Source organism: Eleginops maclovinus, chromosome 12 (assembly GCF_036324505.1).
Source record: "Eleginops maclovinus isolate JMC-PN-2008 ecotype Puerto Natales chromosome 12, JC_Emac_rtc_rv5, whole genome shotgun sequence".
Classification (NCBI taxonomy): Eukaryota; Metazoa; Chordata; class Actinopteri; order Perciformes; family Eleginopidae; genus Eleginops; species Eleginops maclovinus.
In genome coordinates this window covers 3,944,974-3,967,878 of record NC_086360.1, presented here as the reverse complement: position 1 = coordinate 3,967,878, position 22,905 = coordinate 3,944,974, and the positions used below count along the sequence as shown (strand labels likewise).

General features: G+C 40.1%; 2 protein-coding genes across 3 annotated transcripts in view; both read left to right on the top strand.

Moving 5' to 3' along the window:
* LOC134873779 (zinc finger MIZ domain-containing protein 2-like) overlaps positions 1 to 12,229 on the top strand; it is a 32,369-nt gene extending 20,140 nt beyond the window's left edge. For both annotated transcript variants that reach the window (XM_063897631.1, XM_063897630.1), the window contains exons 15-21: positions 3,350 to 3,507; positions 4,360 to 4,427; positions 4,523 to 4,591; positions 5,335 to 5,597; positions 6,576 to 6,748; positions 6,861 to 7,061; positions 7,236 to 12,229. In XM_063897631.1, the coding sequence (XP_063753701.1) occupies positions 3,350 to 3,507; positions 4,360 to 4,427; positions 4,523 to 4,591; positions 5,335 to 5,597; positions 6,576 to 6,748; positions 6,861 to 7,061; positions 7,236 to 7,343 (1,040 nt within the window). In that variant the 3' untranslated portion in view covers positions 7,344 to 12,229. The remainder of the gene's footprint in view (positions 1 to 3,349; positions 3,508 to 4,359; positions 4,428 to 4,522; positions 4,592 to 5,334; positions 5,598 to 6,575; positions 6,749 to 6,860; positions 7,062 to 7,235) is intronic.
* Positions 12,230 to 15,973: 3,744 nt separating this feature from the next.
* On the top strand, positions 15,974 to 21,576 carry ppiaa (peptidylprolyl isomerase Aa (cyclophilin A)). Its single transcript, XM_063897632.1, has 4 exons — positions 15,974 to 16,215; positions 19,349 to 19,468; positions 19,997 to 20,169; positions 20,800 to 21,576. The coding sequence occupies exons 1-4, from the start codon at positions 16,150 to 16,152 to the stop codon at positions 20,930 to 20,932; spliced, it is 492 nt and encodes a 163-aa protein (XP_063753702.1). The 5' UTR covers positions 15,974 to 16,149; the 3' UTR covers positions 20,933 to 21,576.
* The last annotated feature ends 1,329 nt before the right edge of the window (positions 21,577 to 22,905 follow it).

The window sequence follows — 22,905 nt, the reverse complement described above, 5'->3', positions numbered from 1 at the left end:
AAAGTAGAAGTACTCTGATCTTGTACTCGAGTAAAAGTAGAAGTACTCAGGTCTTGTACTTGAGTAAAAGTAGAAGTACTCAGATCTTGTACTCGAGTAAATGTACTTGAGAAAAAGTAGAAGTACTCAGGTCTTGTACTTGAGTAAAAGTAGAAGTACTCAGATCTTGTACTCGAGTAGAAGTAGAAGTACTCAGATCTTGTACTCGAGTAAATGTACTTGAGTAAAAGTAGAAGTACTCAGGTCTTGTACTTGAGTAAAAGTAGAAGTACTCAGATCTTGTACTTGAGTAAAAGTAGAAGTACTCAGATCTTGTACTCGAGTAGAAGTACTCAGGTCTTGTACTCGAGTAAAAGTAGAAGTACTCAGGTCTTGTACTTGAGTAAAAGTAGAAGTACTCAGATCTTGTACTCGAGTAGAAGTACTCAGGTCTTGTACTCGAGTAAAAGTAGAAGTACTCAGGTCTTGTACTCGAGTAAAAGTAGAAGTACTCAGGTCTTGTACTCGAGTAAAAGTAGAAGTACTCAGATCTTGTACTTGAGTAAAGTAGAAGTACTCAGATCTTGTACTCGAGTAAAAGTAGAAGTACTCAGATCTTGTACTCGAGTAAAAGTAGAAGTACTCAGATCTTGTACTTGAGTAAAAGTAGAAGTACTCAGATCTTGTACTTGAGTAAAGTAGAAGTACTCAGATCTTGTACTTGAGTAAAGTAGAAGTACTCAGATCTTGTACTCGAGTAAAAGTAGAAGTACTCTGATCTTGTACTCGAGTAAAAGTAGAAGTACTCAGGTCTTGTACTTGAGTAAAAGTAGAAGTACTCAGATCTTGTACTCGAGTAAATGTACTTGAGTAAAAGTAGAAGTACTCAGGTCTTGTACTTGAGTAAAAGTAGAAGTACTCAGATCTTGTACTCGAGTAGAAGTACTCAGATCTTGTACTCGAGTAAATGTACTTGAGTAAAAGTAGAAGTACTCAGGTCTTGTACTTGAGTAAAAGTAGAAGTACTCAGATCTTGAACTCGAGTAGAAGTACTCAGGTCTTGTACTCGAGTAAAAGTAGAAGTACTCAGATCTTGTACTCGAGTAAAAGTAGAAGTACTCAGGTCTTGTACTTGAGTAAAAGTAGAAGTACTCAGATTTTGTACTCGAGTAAAAGTAGAAGTACTCAGTTCTTGTACTCGAGTAGAAGTACTCAGGTCTTGTACTTGAGTAAAAGTAGAAGTACTCAGATCTTGTACTCGAGTAAAAGTAGAAGTACTCAGATCTTGTACTTGAGTAAAGTAGAAGTACTCAGATCTTGTACTTGAGTAAAGTAGAAGTACTCAGATCTTGTACTTGAGTAAAAGTAGAAGTACTCAGATCTTGTACTTGAGTAAAGTAGAAGTACTCAGATCTTGTACTCGAGTAAAAGTAGAAGTACTCAGATCTTGTACTCGAGTAAAAGTAGAAGTACTCAGTTCTTGTACTCGAGTAGAAGTACTCAGGTCTTGTACTTGAGTAAAAGTAGAAGTACTCAGATCTTGTACTCGAGTAAAAGTAGAAGTACTCAGATCTTGTACTTGAGTAAAGTAGAAGTACTCAGATCTTGTACTTGAGTAAAGTAGAAGTACTCAGATCTTGTACTTGAGTAAAAGTAGAAGTACTCAGATCTTGTACTTGAGTAAAGTAGAAGTACTCAGATCTTGTACTCGAGTAAAAGTAGAAGTACTCAGATCTTGTACTCGAGTAAAAGTAGAAGTACTCAGATCTTGTACTCGAGTAAAAGTAGAAGTACTCAGATCTTGTACTCGAGTAGAAGTACTCAGGTCTTGTACTCGAGTAAAAGTAGAAGTACTCAGGTCTTGTACTTGAGTAAAGTAGAAGTACTCAGATCTTGTACTTGAGTAAAAGTAGAAGTACTCAGATCTTGTACTTGAGTAAAAGTAGAAGTACTCAGATCTTGTACTTGAGTAAAGTAGAAGTACTCAGATCTTGTACTCGAGTAAAAGTAGAAGTACTCAGGTCTTGTACTCGAGACCTGAGTACTTCCTTGCCTTTCTCGGCACTCAAGGACACCGTACATGATACACACACAAAGACAATCAAAGGAACCAACAATGCAAGTAAAAAATAAAAACACCAATAGACGGTGACAGAGGAATTGATATCAAGTGGAATAAGCAGTTTTGAACAGATGTGTTTTGAGCTATGTTTTGAAGTTGGCGAATGAATCCATGTTTCTGAGTTGGGGTGGTAATGAGTTCCAGAGACGGGGAGCAGAGTGGCTGAATGCTCTGCTCCCCATGGTGATGAGACGGGCGGAGGGGACAGACAGGTGTATGGAGGAAGAAGTTCTGAGGGAGCGGGAGGGAGTGGGAACATGGAGGAGGTCGGACAGATATGGGGGGGGGGTGAGGTTGTGGATGGCTTTGAATGTTAACAGAAGGACTTTGAATTGAATACGGAGCTGAACCGGGAGCCAGTGGAGCTGTTGGAGGACAGGAGTGATGTGGTGGGTGGAGGGGGTCCGAGTTATGATGCGGGCAGCTGAATTCTGGACTAATTGAAGTTTATGCAGAGTTTACTCTGTCCCTGTGATCTGAATCACATGATTGACAACACATGAGTCAATCAGAGTGCCTGTGTCCCACCCACTGCTAAAGTAAAGCCTGTACAAAAACTGATTGGTCTATTAGTGACATGTTTGATTTGAGTAAAAGTCACTTTGAATAAACCTTTATTGATTGACATCTTCCATTTTCGCATATCGTTTTAGTGATGAGGCTGTTGTGAGCTCGTACTTCCTGTCAGTTCCAGTCAGGATTGGGGGTTACTTTGAGAATGTATTCCGGTGTAATCCCATGTAACATAATCTTAGTATCAATATATACTGACTGATTACTTTCTGTTACTTTTGGATTACTTCATTATCAAATGCAATGCAAATAAATCAAAGAGAAAATAAATATATCAATCAGATGTTTTACTTTAGTGTCAACAGAAAAGAAGAAATCAAGATATTTAGTATCCAAAATGTGTCCTCTTCAATGAAAGGCTTGGAATAAAGAATAACAGTTACAGATGCTATTTCAGATTAATACACTATCATTTCATGAATCAGGTGTTCACATACTACATTTAGAAATGATGTGCTTTATGTTTTCAAGCTCAGATAATCCTCCCTGGAAAAACTGGGAAAGACTTTAAGAAGTGATGAAACCCCTCGTGGCTAAAATAGAATCTCCATGTTTTACCTTCTGCTGTTTATTCTTTCACACAGACTGAAGTATCAGCCTTATGAAAAGTGTTTCTTCTATCTGTGAGTCTCAATGTTTTTGTAATTTAAAATGATGTTTCATTCTCTTCCTCAGTAAAGAGGAACTTCAGCAGCGGTTCGATCCCTGGGACTCCCGGGTTAAATGGAGAGGACGGCGTGGAGCAGACAGCCATCAGAGTCTCGTTAAAATGTCCCATTACTTTCCGCCGCATCCAGCTGCCCGCCAGAGGTCACGACTGCAGACACATACAGGTCAGACCCCGCTGCCAATCAGGACACTCCACACAGCGTTGTCACAGCAACTGGGCAGGTTTTAACCCGGATCGCTACATTTACAATAAAACCAATATTCTTTGACTACTTAAAACATAACATCAACAGATGGTAATTAATGTGCATTCTCTCTTCTTAAATAAATTAAAAGAACAAAACTTTTTTTCTGACACAAAACAAATAGTAAATATAACTTACATAAACAAACAAATGCACAATTTTTAACACAAACATAAATGTCAAGTAGTGTGATAGATCCACAGACCCCTCCTACATCAATTCATATCAAACACTTATTGCAATACATAAAAGAAAGTCAGAATTCACATGATGGTGTTGTATAATAATTATAACTCTGACTTTTCATTTATACTTGAGCTTTTTGCGCTTGCGTCCATAAATAATAATGGTTTAATCACATTTATCACATCAGTTTTTCTATGATTGTGTTCACCCCATTTTACACGTAGATTTTTTTTCAAATTCTGCTTTTTGAATGCGCCCTGAAATGCCAATTGGATATCTTGATGACAACTTTAAATGTCATTCAAGAGTTTAAGAGTAAATATTATCGATAGGGTGAATTATTGCTTGTTCAGAGAAGCAATCTGCCACCTGCTGCCTAAAGGACGAAACAAATACAAAAATACATGCATAGCGTCTTTGTCATCATTGGCAGATTATCTTAACAGACATCATTTAAGAAGTGTATAACTCCTATAATGTTTGAAATCAATACGGATAAGAGGTAAATATTCCAAAAGGAGAAATTGATCTAAATGTATTTGATATTTCATAAAAACACACTGCTCCCTGTCTGTCTGTCCGCAGTGTTTTGATCTGGAGTCGTACCTGCAGCTCAACTGTGAGAGAGGAACATGGAGATGCCCTGTGTGCAAGTATGTCTCCCGCAAACACAGTAAACAATTTGTACACGTGTGTTATATCCTAAATAACTGTGTGTGTGTGTGTGTGTGTGTGTGTGTGCGCGCAGTAAAACCGCTCTACTGGAAGGTCTAGAGGTGGATCAGTACATGCTGGGAATCCTCATCTACGTTCAGAAGTAAGAACATATATATTTTTGTACTTTGTGTCGACATGTGGAATGTCAATCTTTATGTAGATGTCCATGTGGAGTCGAGCTCTGATTGGCTAACTGGTTGGATCTGTTGTGATTGGTGAACCGCTTAGAGATGTCCCGCCCCTTAGGTATCATATACAATGTGTTGAAGTACCAGCCATTATATGTTCAATGGAAGCATTCCAGGCAGGGGGGCGAGTGGGGAGGAGAGAAACTCCCTTTTGAAGTTTGGTATTTTAGCCTTTGCAGACCATTAATAGGGCCCTAAAGCGTACCTCAAAGAAAGGTAAAAAGATCCGGCTGAACCACCTTGTCAGCCAAAACATTAAGAATAGATGTTCCTCAGTAACATCTCATATTTTGAGACTATCTTTTTTCGCTGTTGTAATATTAAATCTGCAGAGAATAAAGAATTTCTCTTGTTCCGTGGCATCTAGAGCCTGGCTACTTGGAGGCAGAGAACAGAACTCAAGGCTCAAACAACATATGTTTCTTCTTTGCTTTGAACCAAATCGCTGTCACATCAAAGGAGAGCGCTTGATGCAGGAAGAGCAACATATTGTGACTGCAGAAGAACTTGTTTTTTCAATGAATCACACTCAAAATGTATCGCTTTCACTGCTACATCTACCATCAACCCTGATTGGATGTCTACATAAAAGGTGACACATTTTGCCACGTTTTCTTTGACTTGATTAACACTTTTTCCTCTTCCCCCCCCCCAGCTCGGAGTATGAGGAGATTACCATCGACCCGGTGTGCAGCTGGAAGCCGGTCCCTGTGAAGCCGGACATCCACGTGAAGGAGGAGTCTGACGGTCCGGTGCTGAAGCGCTGCCGGACACTCAGCCCGAGTCACATGGTCCTGCCTAGCGTCATGGAAATGATCGCATCACTAGGCCCCGCCCCCTCCTCCGCTGCCTCCCCGATGCCCTACCCTCCTCTAGGGGGCAGCAATAACAGCAACACGCCTGACTACCCTGGACCAGGTACACAGGAGACAAGATCTGATTTAAGAAAATGTTTAAGTAAGAAGCAGTAGTGGAAAAATTACTTTGATCTTTAACTTACAAGTAAAAGATGAAATGTTACGGTATTAGAACACCAGAGAGGTCATGGTGTCCCTCTGCTCATCTCGATTAAAGAAAAATGTAATTTTCTGTAATGTTGTTACATTATTGTTAGACTTAGAATAACATCAGTATCTTTATTTTGACACTAGGAAAGGTAACTACAATGTTCTGATCTGCACTGATGTTAAAATCAGAGCGTTTTTGACAGAATGTGATGTTCCATCCTCAAAGTCAAAAGGCCAGGACACCTAAAGGTCCAGTTAGAGGCAGGGGGACCGGTTCTCATTGGTGATCTGATAAACAGGAATTCATTATATTAACTTAAACAAATGTGCAGATTCTAGTTCACAGGAAACAAAGTAGGTCTTTTTGAAGCAGTGAAGTTGCATTAATGGTACACTTCCTGTTGTTGTGGAGAATGGTGTTAAAACCAGGAATGAGGCGCTCCAACATTCACTAAATATAAACCTCTTTCGAGGAGGAAGGGTAGTTGTAGACTGGTCTGCACCGGAGTCCAAAAAATGGACGGCAGCAATGGGGTTAACACAAATGTAATAAAGCGATTGATTTAAAAACCTGAGGAATACATTTAAAAAGGGTTTGTGGTTGACACAAGATAGTATTCGTATAGTTTCCATCAAAATGGAATGATCCTTTAAAAAAATAAAGAGTAAGTAGATCAACTAATTCCATTAATTGTGTGTGTGTGTGTGTGTGTGTGTGTGTGTGTGTGTGTGTGTGTGTGTGTGTGTGTGTGTGTGTGTGTGTGTGTGTGTGTGTGTGTGTGTGTGTGTGTGTGTGTGTGTGTGTGTGTGTGTGTGTGTGTGTGTGTGTGTGTGTGTGTGTGTGTGTGTGTGTGTGTGTGTGTGTGTGTGTGTGTGTGTGTGTGTGTAGCTCCGTCCTATCCCAGCCAACATGGTGGTTTCTCAGACTTCAGTGGTCCCGGGACTCCGGGAGTAGGGGGGGACTTCTCCTCCCCCGGTCCTCCCCCTCTCTCCTACCAGTCTGAACTTTCCAGTGCCCTCCTCACTCCCGACAAACCTCCCCCACACCCGCTGGCTGGACAGGTACACCATCATCAACATCCTCATTGACATCTTTGTGTTTTCTGAGTCGGGAACTAAAATTGTCAGTGTTTCCTTACTTCCTCTCCTCTCTCCTTTCCTTCCCTCCTCTCAGATGTCAGTCTCGAACCGTCTGGACTCCAATTCCCATGGTGCCCCTCTCTCCCAGCAGCAGTCGCAGGGTCTCCACGGCAACTCTCAAATGGGGGGCGGCAGCAACCAGATGATGCAGCGTAGCATCCAGAACCCCCGTCTCCAAGGTGACAGCTCCTTTGGTCTCGGGGGGTCGGCAGAGGGTCCTGAAGCATCTCTGGATGTGAGTAGACCCAGACTGTAACCTTATCTACTGATGTTTGACCTAAAGGACTTTAGACTTTGCAGACCTTTTACATGCACACAAACCTTTATAACACACTACAGGAGAGGATCGTATCGCTCTGATTCTCACTTGTCTAACAGAAACTCGTCTCATCTGTTTTTCCTTATGCAGTTGCTTCCAGAGTTGACCAACCCAGACGAGTTGCTGTCGTACCTCGGACCTCCGGACCTCCCGAACAACAACAACGATGACCTGCTGTCGCTGTTTGAGAACAACTGAACACATGCAAACACACACCTCCAGACATGAGACAGACCTTTACTGTAAGATATGAATGCTTTCTCTCCTCGCCCGCCAACATGACTGGCGGCCCAACATGGCCGTCATCTGCACAGGATGGAGCGGAGGACTTGAAGGAAACAAAAAAAAACTTTTAAATATGAAATCTCTTTGGTGTGTGACGATGATGGTAACTTTATTTTATTGTTTTTTTATTCTCTGAAACTGTATTTTGATGTTTCCTATTCATTCCCCGGAGTGGACAACCCAGTAATCTCTGACTGTTTCAAGTTGGGGTGACCACTGCTTTAAAGGAAAACTTAAGTATTTTTGAACAGAGACCCAATTCTCCAAGTTTTTGTATCTAACTGACAAATGTTAACCATTTTTTAAACTGGTGTAGTATTGAGTGAGAGCGCAGCAGTGTGTCCAGCTCCGTGCTGTTGAGGTTAATCCACTGAAAGTCATTTTTTAGCCACCGCCTAACATTTTATATAACTGACGCTTTTATCCAAAGCCACTTACATACACTTTAATACTCCTATAGACATGGTATCGCCCTGGGACACTTCTTCTCGTTGACTGCAGTGGGTGGGATCGAACCGGTGATGGGTAGATCAGTTCACAAAGCAGGATTATGGGTTGGCAAGGTAACTTCAGGTTTAACCCTTTTAGGCTTTCAGTTTTACGACGGTTGGTCACTTTTTACCAGAGCAGATTATTCTCGAGACAACAGATCAACGCGTATGAAAGCACCGACTGAACTCCACCATATTTTACCCTTAAGCTGCATTCACGTGATGCGTAGTGAAGCGGCTTTGCGCTGATGCTGCTGTTGTGTTTTAATGGTGCTACCACCCCTCGGTAACCATAGGAACAATACTTTATTGTGTCAGCTGCAACCCCAGGGACAAATATATAAACATGGTTCAAAAATATGATTAACGGCAAAAAGCAGATTTAACTTTCATATCTTTCAGCCGCGCCATACATATAAGTACTTTGTAGCAAAGTAACTCGACTCGAGAAGCTGACACAATATATGATATGAATATATTTATATATATTGTCACTAATTTGCTCAATTATTTTTACACCACCGTGTTTTAAGACTAAAAGGTAAACAAGAAATAATTGCCAAAAGAGGAGGAATGAAGCATCACATTATTTTCACGTTAACCTAATACACAAAGGTATTTATAGTCAGTTCTCCTCGTACCTTAGATGTGCAGTGATATTCTAAGCCTGTTATTTGAATCATTCACACCGTCAGTGATTTCGTTTTCTTTTTTGCCAGCTGTCCCTGCTGCTTTTGGCAGCTGCAACTCTGATTCTCTGAGGCTCAATTATGTGTTCGTCGTATTTCTAATATAATAGTTAGCTTTGCATTAGTAAATGCAGCTCTGCTTCGAATGTTAGTACTTGTCCATGTTTGGTCGTTTTCGCTCACTGTGGACAGAGCTTCGTTCTCACCGCTTAAAATCACTCCAATCAAATCACCAACTGTTGAGTCCAAAAATAAAAGCTGTCTTCAATATAACTTTGATTTATCAAATATCACTTTTCTACGTTAAACTCTTCTGCTGAGGTATTCCAATGAAGCTTAAAATATCTTTTGTCATATTTAATGACATTGCCTAAATCCTTGACTTGAATACAGTTGCTTGAATCAGTTTTCTATCATTTGGTACAACTCATCAGGTATGTTGGATGCCAGCCACCTTTTGTGCAGAATGGAAAGCAATTATTTGACCGTCGTGAAAAAGTTGGGCTTAAGGATTACAAGTCAATAAAAATGAATTGATGCTTAATATTTCCTAGATAAAGACATGCTGTGAAAACATAACATCTATATGTTTACAAAAACTCTCACATTTTTGGATAACACAGAAAAAATCCTATGCAGAAGCTGAAAAAAAAGCAATGAGGCGTGACACTTCAAAGACTGAAACGTTGACTTTGCTTAAATGTATTATATCCACAGATTTCACATACCTGTATCAGGTTAGCTGAAAGCAATAATATTAACTTTAAATCAAATATATTAGGTTCAACTTAAAATTAAGGTTTTCACCTAACCTAATACAGGTATGTACATAACACATATACATTATGCATTTAATTTAGGTCAGCGTTTCAGTTTCTTAAGTGTTTCTATAAATATAAACAAATAAAATGTATTTTCTTTATCTTATCGTTTTGGTATCATGTCAAAAGCTGCTAAATACTCAGCTGTACATTTCTAATCTTTTGATACCTCTTTCTTTACTCCGACACAACACGCATTTCCAACACTCAACTCTCATTTACAGTTTTTTTCAGAAATCAAGTCACTTCACGTCAGATTTAACAACCTGAGCTTGTCGTGGCAAACCAAGCTAAGCTCCAAACACTTATACTGGACTCACATTGACGCGGCTAACATTTTAGCACATTTAGCATCTGCTGGCTGCGGCACTCTTACTCAATACTAGACAAAACTAAATGAAATGTTGTCACTATAGCCCCATTAGCGCGAGACTAGTATGATCTGGGGACTTCTAGTAGTTTGTTATTAATGCAGAGATCATCTGTGGTCGTTACCTGAGTCTGCCACGTTTGAATTTGTCAAGTAAAAATGTCACTGAAAATTGCCTACCATATTTACCGTGTTAGTCCTGTGTCTTGATTTGGTTTTTGTTTTTTTTTGCAAAATATTTGTTTATTGGGTCTATCTGAAATACTGGTCCTGTGTGAACAAGGTTTCAGATACACACAAAAAGAAACAAATTCAGACAAAGTTGAAAAATACAGAAGTTTTCCTTTAAACACACACACACACACACACACACACACACACACACACACACACACACACACACACACACACACACACACAAAACCTGTCACTGCTTTAACACTGGTCTTTCTCCCCCAGGTTCCAGTTAATTCCCACCAGTCAGACTAATTTAATGTTCAGCAGAGACAGGAATTGGATGTGAGTTGTGATGAATGAGCGACATGGTCCTTTTAAAGTATTTCTGGTTCACATGTTTTAAATGTAAAGGTATAAAAAGTAGAAAATTAGCTTTAAAGGAGCATCTGTTCTGTCAGACATTCTTTGTTTGTTTTTCATCTGAGATATGTGGAGACACTGAAGGCACCATTCACACCCAGCAACAGCGACAGAGCTTTTTGATGTGAATTTATTTTTGAAAAAATCTGGATTTGAGGTTTAATCTTAAATACAGAACTGCAAATAAGTAATAGGTTTTTTTTTTTTCTTAATGTGTGATGTTACTCTTTCATACGTGTCAGATAACATGGGAAGAATATTTTCTGTAGAACAACAACGTTAAAATGTTCTTTAAAACAACCAGTTGTTTCCTTTGTTTTCCACTTTTGATCCATCGATTCAAGGAAGGTAAATCCATCACCTGATCACTGTGTATTGTTAAGCTGTTGTGAGACTGAAACAGTAAGTTAATCAACTGTTAAATTGTCAGCAACCATTAAGATAAAATGTCAAATAAAAATAGTCGGAAGAAAATCTGTTCCATTTACCCAAATTTCTCTGCGATATCTCCGAATATCTTGTTTTTTTAAACATACAGTCCACAAATGGCAAATGGGGCTGTCAAAAAAGGTGTTATGCTGATGATATTACTTCTTCAACACGCCTCTGAAGTTTTTCATGAGGGAACACTTTTTTTGTTTATATAATAACCTTTAATTTCTTCAAATTTTTTAGTCATGTATTTCAAAAAATAACATGTAGGAGCTATTATTATTTATCTTTTCAGCATCCTGTCACTTCATCCCAAGTTAAATGAGTCCAAGCAAAGCCTCTCCCGGCGACAATCACTGCTACTTTGATCTCATGGCAGTTGGCACAAACTCTGATGACGTTTGTATTTTTAACCATATCTGCAGGGTATAACTGACTGAATCTGCGAGTTGCAGATCAAATCTTCATGTCTCAAAATGTAAACGTCTTCAGACAGCACAGGAGCACCGAGACGATATTTCCCTGGCAACGCAACTGCAAAGTTTTGTGATACCAGGCCAAGCCAGGGGCCTAAATTAAGGGAAGTAGATCAAATCAGACAGTGTAACGGTTATTAAAGCCGCATAAATAGGTCTTAAACAGAGCGAAATAGAATGGATCACACTGCATGTTGGGTTGCCGAGTGTAAATGAGTGTGTTAAGGACATCTGGACGGACATCTCTTGGTATAAAAGCTTTGGTAAAAGTTTTGTCACAACCTGGAGGGTCGCTGGGGTTCTCACTCCTGCGGTTAAGTCTTTTGGTGAGGTTTAACTCACCCACCATCCAGGCACCAAGACAGACTATTAATTTGACAAACTTCGAAATTGATGTTAACAGCGGAAGATTTGTGACAAAAAGTGTGTGCCTAGAACTGTTGCCCTGAGATCATATTTGTTGTGAGAGTTACTGAGGGATCATCTTCATCCTCCTCCTCCTTATCCTGCTTGTTGTAAAGTGACTACAGTCCTGACAGTTGTGGTGTCTCCATGTCTCAAAAAATAAATCTGTACATGATCACCCTGTATGATTTAGTAATAATGTGAATAACAACAATTTGTAATTTAATAAACACACACTGGAAAGACACACAGTGGCCATTTTAATAGTCTGGCTGAATGAAATGTTTGCAAAGAAGACTAGAGGAAGAATCATGGAAAAATAACTAGAATCAAAAGGAAGATTACAATTAACATCAGTTATTAATCCCATGCAGAAAAATCAAGCAATACAGAGGTATTAGCTATTATTAGCTAGAAGGATTTTAAACAAGCAGAAATACCAAATATTCTCGAGTTCTAGCTTCTCATATGTGCTGCTTTTCCCTGTTTTGTATCACAATAAAATTCATATCTTTGTACGTTGGTGTTGGTCGAACAAGATTGTGAACATTGTGATATTCAGTGTTTTACTAAAGTGCCTGACAAGTCGACAACGCGCTACAACGGAACACTTACAAACCACTTTTGTTGGCGCTTGTGGACGTTTTGGTATTTATAAAGTTGGCCAACTCTCACTGTTGTCAGAGTTGGGCTGTTTTCTAATTGTGTTTCATCACATTGTTAAAATAAGCCTTTTAGGCTATAAGTTTCCAAAAACATTGACATTTTGGCAAACATAATGTATGTCTTTTGGGCCGTTGCACAAGTTTGCTCCTTTTGGCCATCATATTTGATGACTTTTTGAAGACTAAAAGAATAATCATTAAATTGTTAAAAAATGTAAAAAGATATATATGACTTTATGACTGAATGTCAAGGCAGGACATTTTATATAATAATAAATATATATGTTGAGAGAATTTACTAAATGCATATTTATGAACTTTTTTGACAGGTGAATTGAGGACATGCAGAGAAATACAGATAAGATAAATAGAACTTTATAACTGGAAAACTACAAAATTTCCACCAGCAAAACACATGAAACACAAGGGAGAATAATTATATTAGTACAAGAAGGACATAAACAGCGGCTGAATCAATACTCCAACTACACTTATGATACATATATAGATATCTTTAGAAAGGGTAGGCTATGTTATTAATCCCAGCACAAAATTCTAAAACTACAGCAGCTGCAAAAACTAAAATACTTATTGAATAAAGAGCTTAAAAATTCACTGATGAACAATAACAATGAATATAGTTGGCTAGCTCTACATGTAAAGTGTTGTGCAGCGGTATTTAAACCCGGTTAGGTGAACATAAGGCAAGTTGTGCAAAATTCAAATCAATCACCTGGTTTGGCTACAGTTTACATCTTTTAGTTACCTATGCTTTAAGGTACACCTCTAAAATCTAAGATCCAATACGACAACTCAGACAAAAATCTTATTGACAAAGATATGCTTTTTATTGACCAGAGAGGTTTTATTAAAAGTTATTTTAGAGTGCTCTGAGGAAAGGATCTCTCATCTCTGCCGAACCAGAGAGAGTACACAGTATCTATGCTCTCCAATCCTCAGCCCATGATCGATGTCTATGGGGTCAGATCAGTCTCATAATACACGAATGCACCCAGAAGGATTCACACTTGTATTTCATGATCCGCAAAAGCATTCGCACTTGTATTTTCAATGCACACACAAATGTGTTCCGTTTCACATACATGTAAATAAAATCCAAATACAGAAAAAAGTTTTACATGTGTATTTTTGATCCACACATTTGTTTTCCGTTTCAAACCGCTGAACCTGCAAACACAAACCGCTCTCTGTGTATGGATCGCTGTGTATTCGTGTGTGGGTTTTTTGAGACTCCCCTGACGCTCAGCCGATTCGTACTTGTAATTTTTTCCATCTTTAGCCAATCAGATGTCTCCTCCATTGTAAGCCAATCACATGAGCGCGCCCCCACGAGGGTATGATTTATTGCGTTCGTGAGGTAACGCGTCATATACGCATTTTGCGCTGTCCGGAGCTGACAGGTCAACTTCAACATGGCGTCCAGCACAAGTGTGAGTGATAAGTGTCTCTGCATGAATGATTCAATGTGTTTTAGGTGTAATTCTTGTGACGTTAGTGATGTGTTACTGTTAGCATGGAAGTAATATGGGTGGCATGTAATGCTAGCGTTTGCTGGCAAGTTAGCTATATAATGCTAATAGACTACCTAGGACTTTAACCGGTTAATCCTATTTAACGTCACTTCCATGCTAACAGTAACACATCACTAAAGTCACAACAATTCATATCTAAAACATATTGAATAATTCACGCAGGGCAGACCGGCGCCACGAGGGGGCAAACGGGGGCTTTGCCCCGTCAGTTGAATTGTTTCCCCTCAGTTTGATCCTCATCCATCCATCAAAAAGTACAAAATATGTCAAAGTTATTAAATAACTATAAATGATTACTTCCCCCAATTCTAAGGGGCCTTAATTTTTCTTGAAACTGTCGTTAATTTACAAAGTAAAAGGACAAATAAACCTGAGAGAACTTCATGTCCCACTTAACTGTATGAATTCTGCTTTCTGCCGCTTTGACACATTTACATTGACGTTGATTTTTCAATACTGTATTTAGCACTGTGCTGTTCTAGGTTTCTGTGATTTATTTTTGGGGATTTGGTTAATAAATGTTTTAAATGTTGAAAACGTATGCTATAAGTGTTCAGCCTTTTTGCATGGGTACATTAAGTTACTTTATTTTAAGAAGAAAAAAATAAAATAATAGCCCCCTCAGTCATTTTATCCTGGCACCAGGCCTGACGCAGAGACGCTTAACACGACTTATGCTAGACGAAATGTTGAAGTTGACCTGTCAGGCGTTACGTCATACCCTCGTGGGGGCGCGCTCATGTGATGGGCTTAGAATGGAGGAGACATCTGATTGGCTATAGATGGAAAAAATTCAATATCGCCTAGGGCAGCCAATGGGCTAGAACCGGCCCTGAGTGAGGACCTGACATGGACTCATCACACCAGGGTCATATCCAAGACGGCTCGACAGCGGCTCTTCTTCCTCCGCAGGCTGCGGAAGTTCAACATGGACTCCAGGATACTCTGCAACTTCTACAGGTGCACCATCGAGAGTATCCTGACTGGCTGCATCACCGCCTGGTATGGCAGTTGCACCGCCCTCAACCGTAAGACTCTACAGAGGGTGGTGAAAACTGCTCAGCACATCACCAGGACGGAGCTGCCATGCATGGAGGACCTCTACACCGAGCAGTGTAGGAAGAAGGCCGGTAGGATATTAAAGGACCCCCATCACCCCAGCAACAATCTGTTCTGTCTGCTGCCGTCTGGCAGACGGTACCGCAGCATCCGGACCAAGACCACCAGACTCAGAGACAGTTTTATACCACAGGCTATAAGACTGCTGAACTCCTGAGCTCTGTGAATCTGTTTATAGTACACACATACATATATATAATACACATCTGCCATGATATGTCTTTCCTTTCATGATATCCTCTATATTTGGCATGAATTCCTGACGTATAGTATTTTAAAGACAAAAATATGTTTTGTTTTGGGACAGATCCTGCGAACATAGCCAGCATGATCATTATAATATACTGTATTTGTCAATGAAAATTTGAACAATGATGCAAAAATCTTTATCCTTCTTCAATAATAACACAACACACATTCCTTATTTTTAAACTTCTTTTTGGCAATAAACAGGATTCGTTTTTTTTTTAAGGTTAAGTACATCTGGTAAACCCTGCGCAGGCGGATAAATGACTTAAAATGTTGCTTTAAATCCATGACCAACTTTGGACATGGTGAACTTTGCGTGATAACTTTTTTCTTTATGCGGAGAACCGGACGAACCGCGCCCTGACCGCGTGGTCGCGCACTCACATTTTCCCCTGACAGGGGGAGCGAGCGCTGACTGCGGGACTTTACACTCACCCCTTCGCGTGCGTTGCACTTATTGGACGCCCCAGCTGTCAATGATTCGTGGCGCGCATAGTTAAAAACGGATTTCGTTACCCTGACAAAGAAACGGGGCGGTGTCTAAGGTAAGCTTATAACTTCCAACCTCCGCCCGAATCGGCCCACTCTGCCTTACTATTCAAACATGCTTTGCAATGTGACTGCCCTGTCAAAAAGGGGGGGGTTCAGCTGTTCCGCTGCGGATTTGCTAAAACGGGTGCCAATCAAATACTTCATGGCTACCAATTGGTTCGTGTTGGCTTTACGCCGCCTACCCTCGTATAATATAAATGTAATCCACACATCGCCGTCTTTTCTTGGTTCCTCCTGGTCAGCCGTATCCCATCGCTGGAAAACCCGTTCAGTCCACGCTAGCCAACTCATCCTGCTGAAATGTTGCCAAGAGTCTTCTTCGATGTGACCCTTGACGGTAAACCCATGGGCCGGATTGTGATGGAGGTAAACAGTCTCAATGATGCAAAGTGTAGCTGGGAGTCATCACTGTCAGACACGTTGGTTATCGTCCTTGCGGGCATTTAGTCATCACTGTGTGCTTTGTCTTTATTTCTTACAAAAATTAAGTCACTTTGTGCTGCTAATAGTTGCACCCCGGTTTCATATGTTTAACTTTCAGTTGACACGAGGTAGCGCTAGCCGAGCTGTCACGAACACTGTTGCCTTTGCATGGACCATGTGCACGTGTGTGTGCCTTGGCTCGGAGCCAGCGTTAACCAGCAACATAACGGAACTTGAGCAAGTGCAGATGTGGCTTTATTCATTTGTATTTACGGAGCATCGTCTTAATATTTTACACGTAGTTTATGTTTTTGACTGAATTTGCAGTTTATTCATATCTCGGCACAATCATTTGTAATTGAAAACATGTTCAGCTGCAATCTGAAGAGTTTAATATGTAAATATAAATGCCATTGCTTTTTCTGGGTTGCAGTATTTAGCATTATCATTTTAAGGCGTTAATAAGTACATCTCAAACAATTAACTGCCCGATTTTCTCACAATGGGGTAGAGCTTAAGTGCTAACTTGCATTAGCTTGCGTCACGTAGAGGCCCACAAAAGGCCCGCGGTCCTGGTGTGAGTCGTAGAAAATCGATCTGCCGGCTAGCAGTTTTTCGTTTCCAAATATCAGGCTCAGCTAATGCTAACTGAAAATGCAGACATTAGCAGCGCCGCCCTTTGTTCTCACGAGCCCGTGTAACCCCTGCTGCGTCAGTGAAACTACTAGAACAATCATACTGCTGCCCTTCTTAATTCCAGTTTTAATTATTATGCTGAAACTGGCCAACTGTGGCCAAAGTCGAACGTTAAAAAATATACAAATGGCATGCTGGGTTCAGCATGTTAGCTAGCCACCGTAGCTAACTGCGCCGATTCATGTGGTTCTGGAAAGTTCCATGGGGGGAGGGGATATCTGCATGATAAAAATGCGGATGTAGGCCAAAAACAACTGCGATCTACTTTACTAAATTATTTTTCCCACATGGACTACGCGTATGCTGCATAATCCACAATAAGGACTATAAATGCATCATTGTTTCACCCACACCTTGGCAAACTGAAGTCTGATACTGTGCTAGCTAAAACGTCCTGCCATTTTGTGCACACAGTTGAAGCTGAGCCCCATTATGGGCGTTCCCGCTTCAAGATAATATGGCTAAAAATAAGATGAACTCCGTTTTTCAAGACGTTTCAAAAACCATGTTGCGTGAAAGTTGAGGCTATTTATGCTTAGTTAAATGTCTTTTTCAGACCAGTTGGTGAAAATACACAAGTAGTTTGTTTTTTACCGCAAATTATCTTTGTATCTGTATAATTAGTTAGCTTAATAATTCCTTATTTATATATGTAAACATAACTTTTCAGAGAACTTGTAATGCATACAATTATAGGCCTATTCAATGTTATTTACTTGGGAAGTCTGCAGTTGCCTCTAAATATGTTTTAACCATAGTCACCTGCAAAATGTACAGATTGTTTCTTGAGTAAGGAAACTCCTACCCGGCAACACTGCCAAACTTTTAACACTTTCCAGTTTGATTCCCATCTAGAGAAAGCACTATAACTAGTAGCCTAGTATAAATGTTGTTTTTTTTTACCCAAAACAGCTGTGTTTTAAAACAAATGTTGAACATGGTTTGATCCAAGGTTACGATTGCCTTTTCTAGAAAACTCCAGGTTTCCTTCTGTTTCTAAAATGTTGGAAGTTCTTAAAACATTTTTTATCATACTAGCAGTGTTTACTGGTCTTCAAAGAAACCACAACTAGCAATTATTTACCATATGTGATAAAGGCAATAATCTGCATATTCCAATCAATAGTTTTAACTACACTTTAATTGGTGTATTATCAAAATGGTATTCTTCTTCTGATAAGCTAATTGTTGCAGCTCTACAGGACACAGCTGCAAATGCAGTCTTTATTTCTGGCCATCCTAGTGTGGTGTTTCATGTAACCAGACCCCCGGGTCGTTTCAAGCCGACGGCTCTTAAATTATGAAGGTGTGGTTTTTGTTACTACCGGAGCTGAGATCAGCAGCAGCCTCTCATCCCCACTCAAGTCCGTCTGCTGCAGCATAACCCCCCCCCCCCACCTTCATACTTGCATGGTAGCGTCATTGCTGTCTGTGCAGGGCATGCAGATATCTGTGTGGTGCAATGCTGCATTCCAGCTTCACCATGACACTGCACAATTACCACAAGCTCATTACTTAATAACCTGATCTGTGTTTAATGGGGTGGAACTGCTACCCTCGGGCTACGCGGAGTGATTTGTTGACATAAAATGTCAAGCAGTGTGTAATCGAGCTTCTTAAAGTTCTAAGACACTGTATCAAGTTTAAACCTGCAATAAAGTGTGGCTACCACATGCTAGCACCTGTAGTAGAGCTTTGACATTTTCAGATCACATGTAATCGTCTTTAGCTATTTTTTAAATGTTATATTTAACTAGTTGTGAGTTTACCATCCATTGGGAAAATCAGTGCGATGTGCACAAACTGACTCGTGTTGTAATTTCTACAGATGCCTGCATTGGGCAAGAAAAAAAACGTTGCTCGACTGGGCTAAGGATGTGAAAGCCTCAAACATCTACCTACAGTTGGGCGATTAGAAACAGATGTACTGATTTTTCTTTGTGCATAAATGAGTTGCCCAGAATCTTAACCTACTTTAGTTTTGGCTAGGTGCCTGGATGGTTACAGCCCAGGTGACTAGTTACTGATTTCCCAGCCTCTACCTTCGCTTTGAATAATGACTTTGCAACCCATTTGTGCCCTTTGGACATGTTCTTTGAGGAGCAAAAATCTAAGGAGTTGCTCAAACTGCTTGGCTTTTAAATGATTTTTTCTAAGCTGACTATTTTGTGTTTTCACACATGGGACTACTGCTTATGTTCATTACATTTAAAGAAACAAATTGTAATCTCAAGAGCCCCCAGTGTGAATATTTTTTCATATTTGAAAGATGTCAATGTACTTTTGGATACTTGCCAAGTATAGCATATTTCAAGACTTAAGACAACTCTGAGCAGATATTACTTTTTGGCTTAAATTGTTTGTTTCCATTTTTCTGCAGCTCCGGGACGACGTGGTTCCCAAGACCGCTGAAAACTTCCGTGCCCTCTGCACTGGTGAGAAGGGCTTCGGTTACAAGGGCTCCATCTTCCACCGCATCATCCCCGACTTCATGTGCCAGGTGATGCAGCCAACTACTTCGGATCATCAGTGCTTTCTTAGAGGCTTTTTATTGAGGACTTATTTTGATTAATCTAGAGATTGTTTCTTGTTTATGAAGTGTTTATAAGTGCTTGTGACAGTTCTGTAGCATAATGCCTTCCAGTGTTTGTCTAAAGCTTTCCAAATATGCGATAGAATCACTGTTGGAGAAATAAAAGCAAGACACAATTTTTCTTTTTGGGTAATCATTGTTATCCAAACTGTTGACTTTAGTATGAAACGATTTCAACTGTACTTCAGATGGCATGATTCTTAATTTTAAATCATTCAAATCCCCAGATGAACTCTCAGCACGTAACACACATGAGACACTGAAATGTCTTGCTAGTTCTCGACCATTCCTCACTGGGCTAATGCAACACATGCATGCAATGGGCATTGTGTACATTCCTGCATTTCACGATGTGCTTTGACTATGGGAAGTCTTGGGGTCAGGTTTTTGTAGGTTTGCCAAATTGTAGTTTTAACTTGTTTGTTCAACACAAAGGGTGGCGACTTCACCAACCACAACGGAACCGGTGGAAAGTCCATCTATGGCAACAAGTTTGGTGATGAGAACTTCACCCTGAAGCACACCGGCGCCGGCATCCTGTCCATGGCCAACGCTGGACCAAACACCAACGGGTCCCAGTTCTTTATCTGCACTGCCCAAACCACATGGTAAGAAAATGTGTATATCTATCCATTTTCCTGTTTTTTGTAAGTGACGAACCCTTTTTGAGCACGGTTAATTTAATGCACCCACAACCAACACTGGAAGGCTCAAGTTATAAAAACTGTCGGACAACATAATGAAAGCATCCTACGGTGAAATAAATGTTCAGTTTTCACTCTTGTCGTTTAGTACAGACTTTTTTTCATTTTCAGTGTTTTTGTTTTTTTGTTTTTTTTTATAAATGCTAATCTCATGGCAGATTCCAAAACGTTGAAGAGGCCTAACCTTGGGTAAACAATTAAAACCTACCATATCAAGCAAAAGGTAAATTAGTTGTAGGGTCCTTTCTAAACTGTTTGACTATATGGAGGCTGTGGAAATGGCAGCTCGACACTGGAACATTTAAAATGCAAACTATAGTGTCCAGCTTGAAACGTGGCCATTAAGTAATTTAGCATCTTTTAACATACAAAATATCATAGCCTGCATTAGCTCCTAGATGATGATGATGATGATGATGATAATAATACAATTGAGCACAACCAGATAATGTGCTTGTTTGGTGTATTTCACAAGTGTGTAGTTTCCATGTGCTACTGCAGCTGCTCAGTGTGTGTGTGTGTGTGTGTACGCAGGCTCGATGGGAAGCACGTGGTGTTCGGCTCCGTGGTGGAGGGTTTGGACATCGTAGCGGCGATGGAGAAAAAAGGCAGCCAGAGCGGCAAAACCAATGGCAAACTCGCCATCGCCGACTGTGGGCAGCTTTGAGCTGGAGCACATAACCCTTTCTGCTCATCCTGTAGCCACACCCCTGTAGGCTCCTACCACCCCCTCCCCATCGCCATTCCACATTCCTGTTGATGGAGATTCAAATGACCCCCTTCCCTCTTGGTTTTTTTATTCTGTTGTTGACATCATGTTGCTGCATTTGTGACTTTGCCTTTGGAAGTTTCTTTTGCATTAACGTTTATTTCCACAAAGTCCCAACGATTTTTTGTTAAGTCAAAAAAATGAAGTAAAACTGAAAAGTTGCCTTGACAGCTGAAACGCGTCTGTTTTTTTATTACAGAGAAACGTTCAACTTGTTAAAGATTGTCTAAAAGATATACGAACATCATGGTCAGCATTTTAGCAGACATTGTAACTTCATCACCACAGAACTTCCTCATCCTGGTGAGTTAGAAGTGAATGTCAGCATAGTTTAGCCGTCCATACATGTGTGTATTTTCACTGCTATTCATATCCATAGCTCTTTAAAATGTTCCACAGAATTAAGCAGCAATAACAGAAAGGATGTTAATAAAAGTATGCTGCTGGTTTGGAAACTGCCAGAGCTAACTTGCCAATTTAACATCTGCTCAGCCCAGAACAAATAAAGTTGTGTCTTTACAGAATAAATCTCTGAAAAAGTTTCCGGTGGCTGCTCATTCAAAACGCTGATGCTTTTAATACCAACACGATGGGCTGTTTTAAACTAACCCGATTAAAACTCCAGAGGACATTTCTGATGAGCTGAGAGGCTATTTCTACCTTTGGAAAACTTTTTGTCAGGTTTAGTTCAAAGGTTGGAATATGATCTAATAGTTCAAAAGGGGTGTCCAAACCTTTTCACTGAGGGCCACCTACAGAAAAATATACAAAGGGCCTGGGCACGTCATTGCCTCTTAAGTAAAGTTATCAGTCATCAAAATGAGAAAGTGTTGGCAGCTTTAATTAACTGACTAGATTTCAAATAGTGGCTCATTTACAAAGGAGTAGTGTGTAATTACATTTAAGTACAATATAAGACAAGTTCTTTGTGTGGGCCATATTCCATTATACTTTTAGACTGAGCTAAGGGGCAATTGAAATGGACCCAGGGCCACAGTTTGGGCACCCATGGGTTAGTATATGCCCTTACTTTATCATGGTGTTTCCTATCTGTGATAATACCTTACAGGTCGTATTAACCGTATACTATTGCTATACCAGTTTGCAATTTAATTTCTAATCAAGTGCTGATGGGGGCTCCGAGTCTGAAAATGATCGGTTATGCTGTTTGGCTTTGAATTCTGAAATACACTAAATGAAATGTCCAGCAGAGGGAGCTCTTAAGCTTTACAGTGTTTTTATCTGTAGTCATTTTAATCCAGTGATTTTTACAGTGGACTCATTAAAATTATATTTCATTTTACAAAGGGCTACATAGTTAAATACACATTTAAATATATTGATTACGTTCTAATCAAACTTTAAAAAATCCTTAAAAATATCCATATGTGAAATATGAACACACTTCTCTTGATTTTCCACACAACAGATAAAAAGAACTGGGTCAAATTATTCTAAAGGTCCTGCATTCTAAATTGATGTGTTGGAAGCAGGAAAACGGGAAAGCGTAAGGATGTGAACGACTTTGACAAGGGCCACATTGTGATGGCTGGAGGACTGGGTCAGAGCATCTCCAAAACTGCAGCTCTTGTGGGGTGTTCCCGGTCTGCAGTGGTCTGTACCTACCAAAAGTGGTCCAAGGAAGGGAAACCACTGAACCGGCGACAGGGTCATGGGTGGCCAAGGCTCATTGATTCTCGTAGGAAGCAACGGCTGGCCCGGTCCAACAAAAGCTGCTGGTACTCAAATAGCTGAAACAGTCTTAGAGAATCTGCTGCTTACATCCAGACACCACAGCACACCTTCAGAGGTATAGTGGAGGCCAGGCCTTGCCTCGACGGGTTTGGGGTCCTACACAATATTAGGAAGGT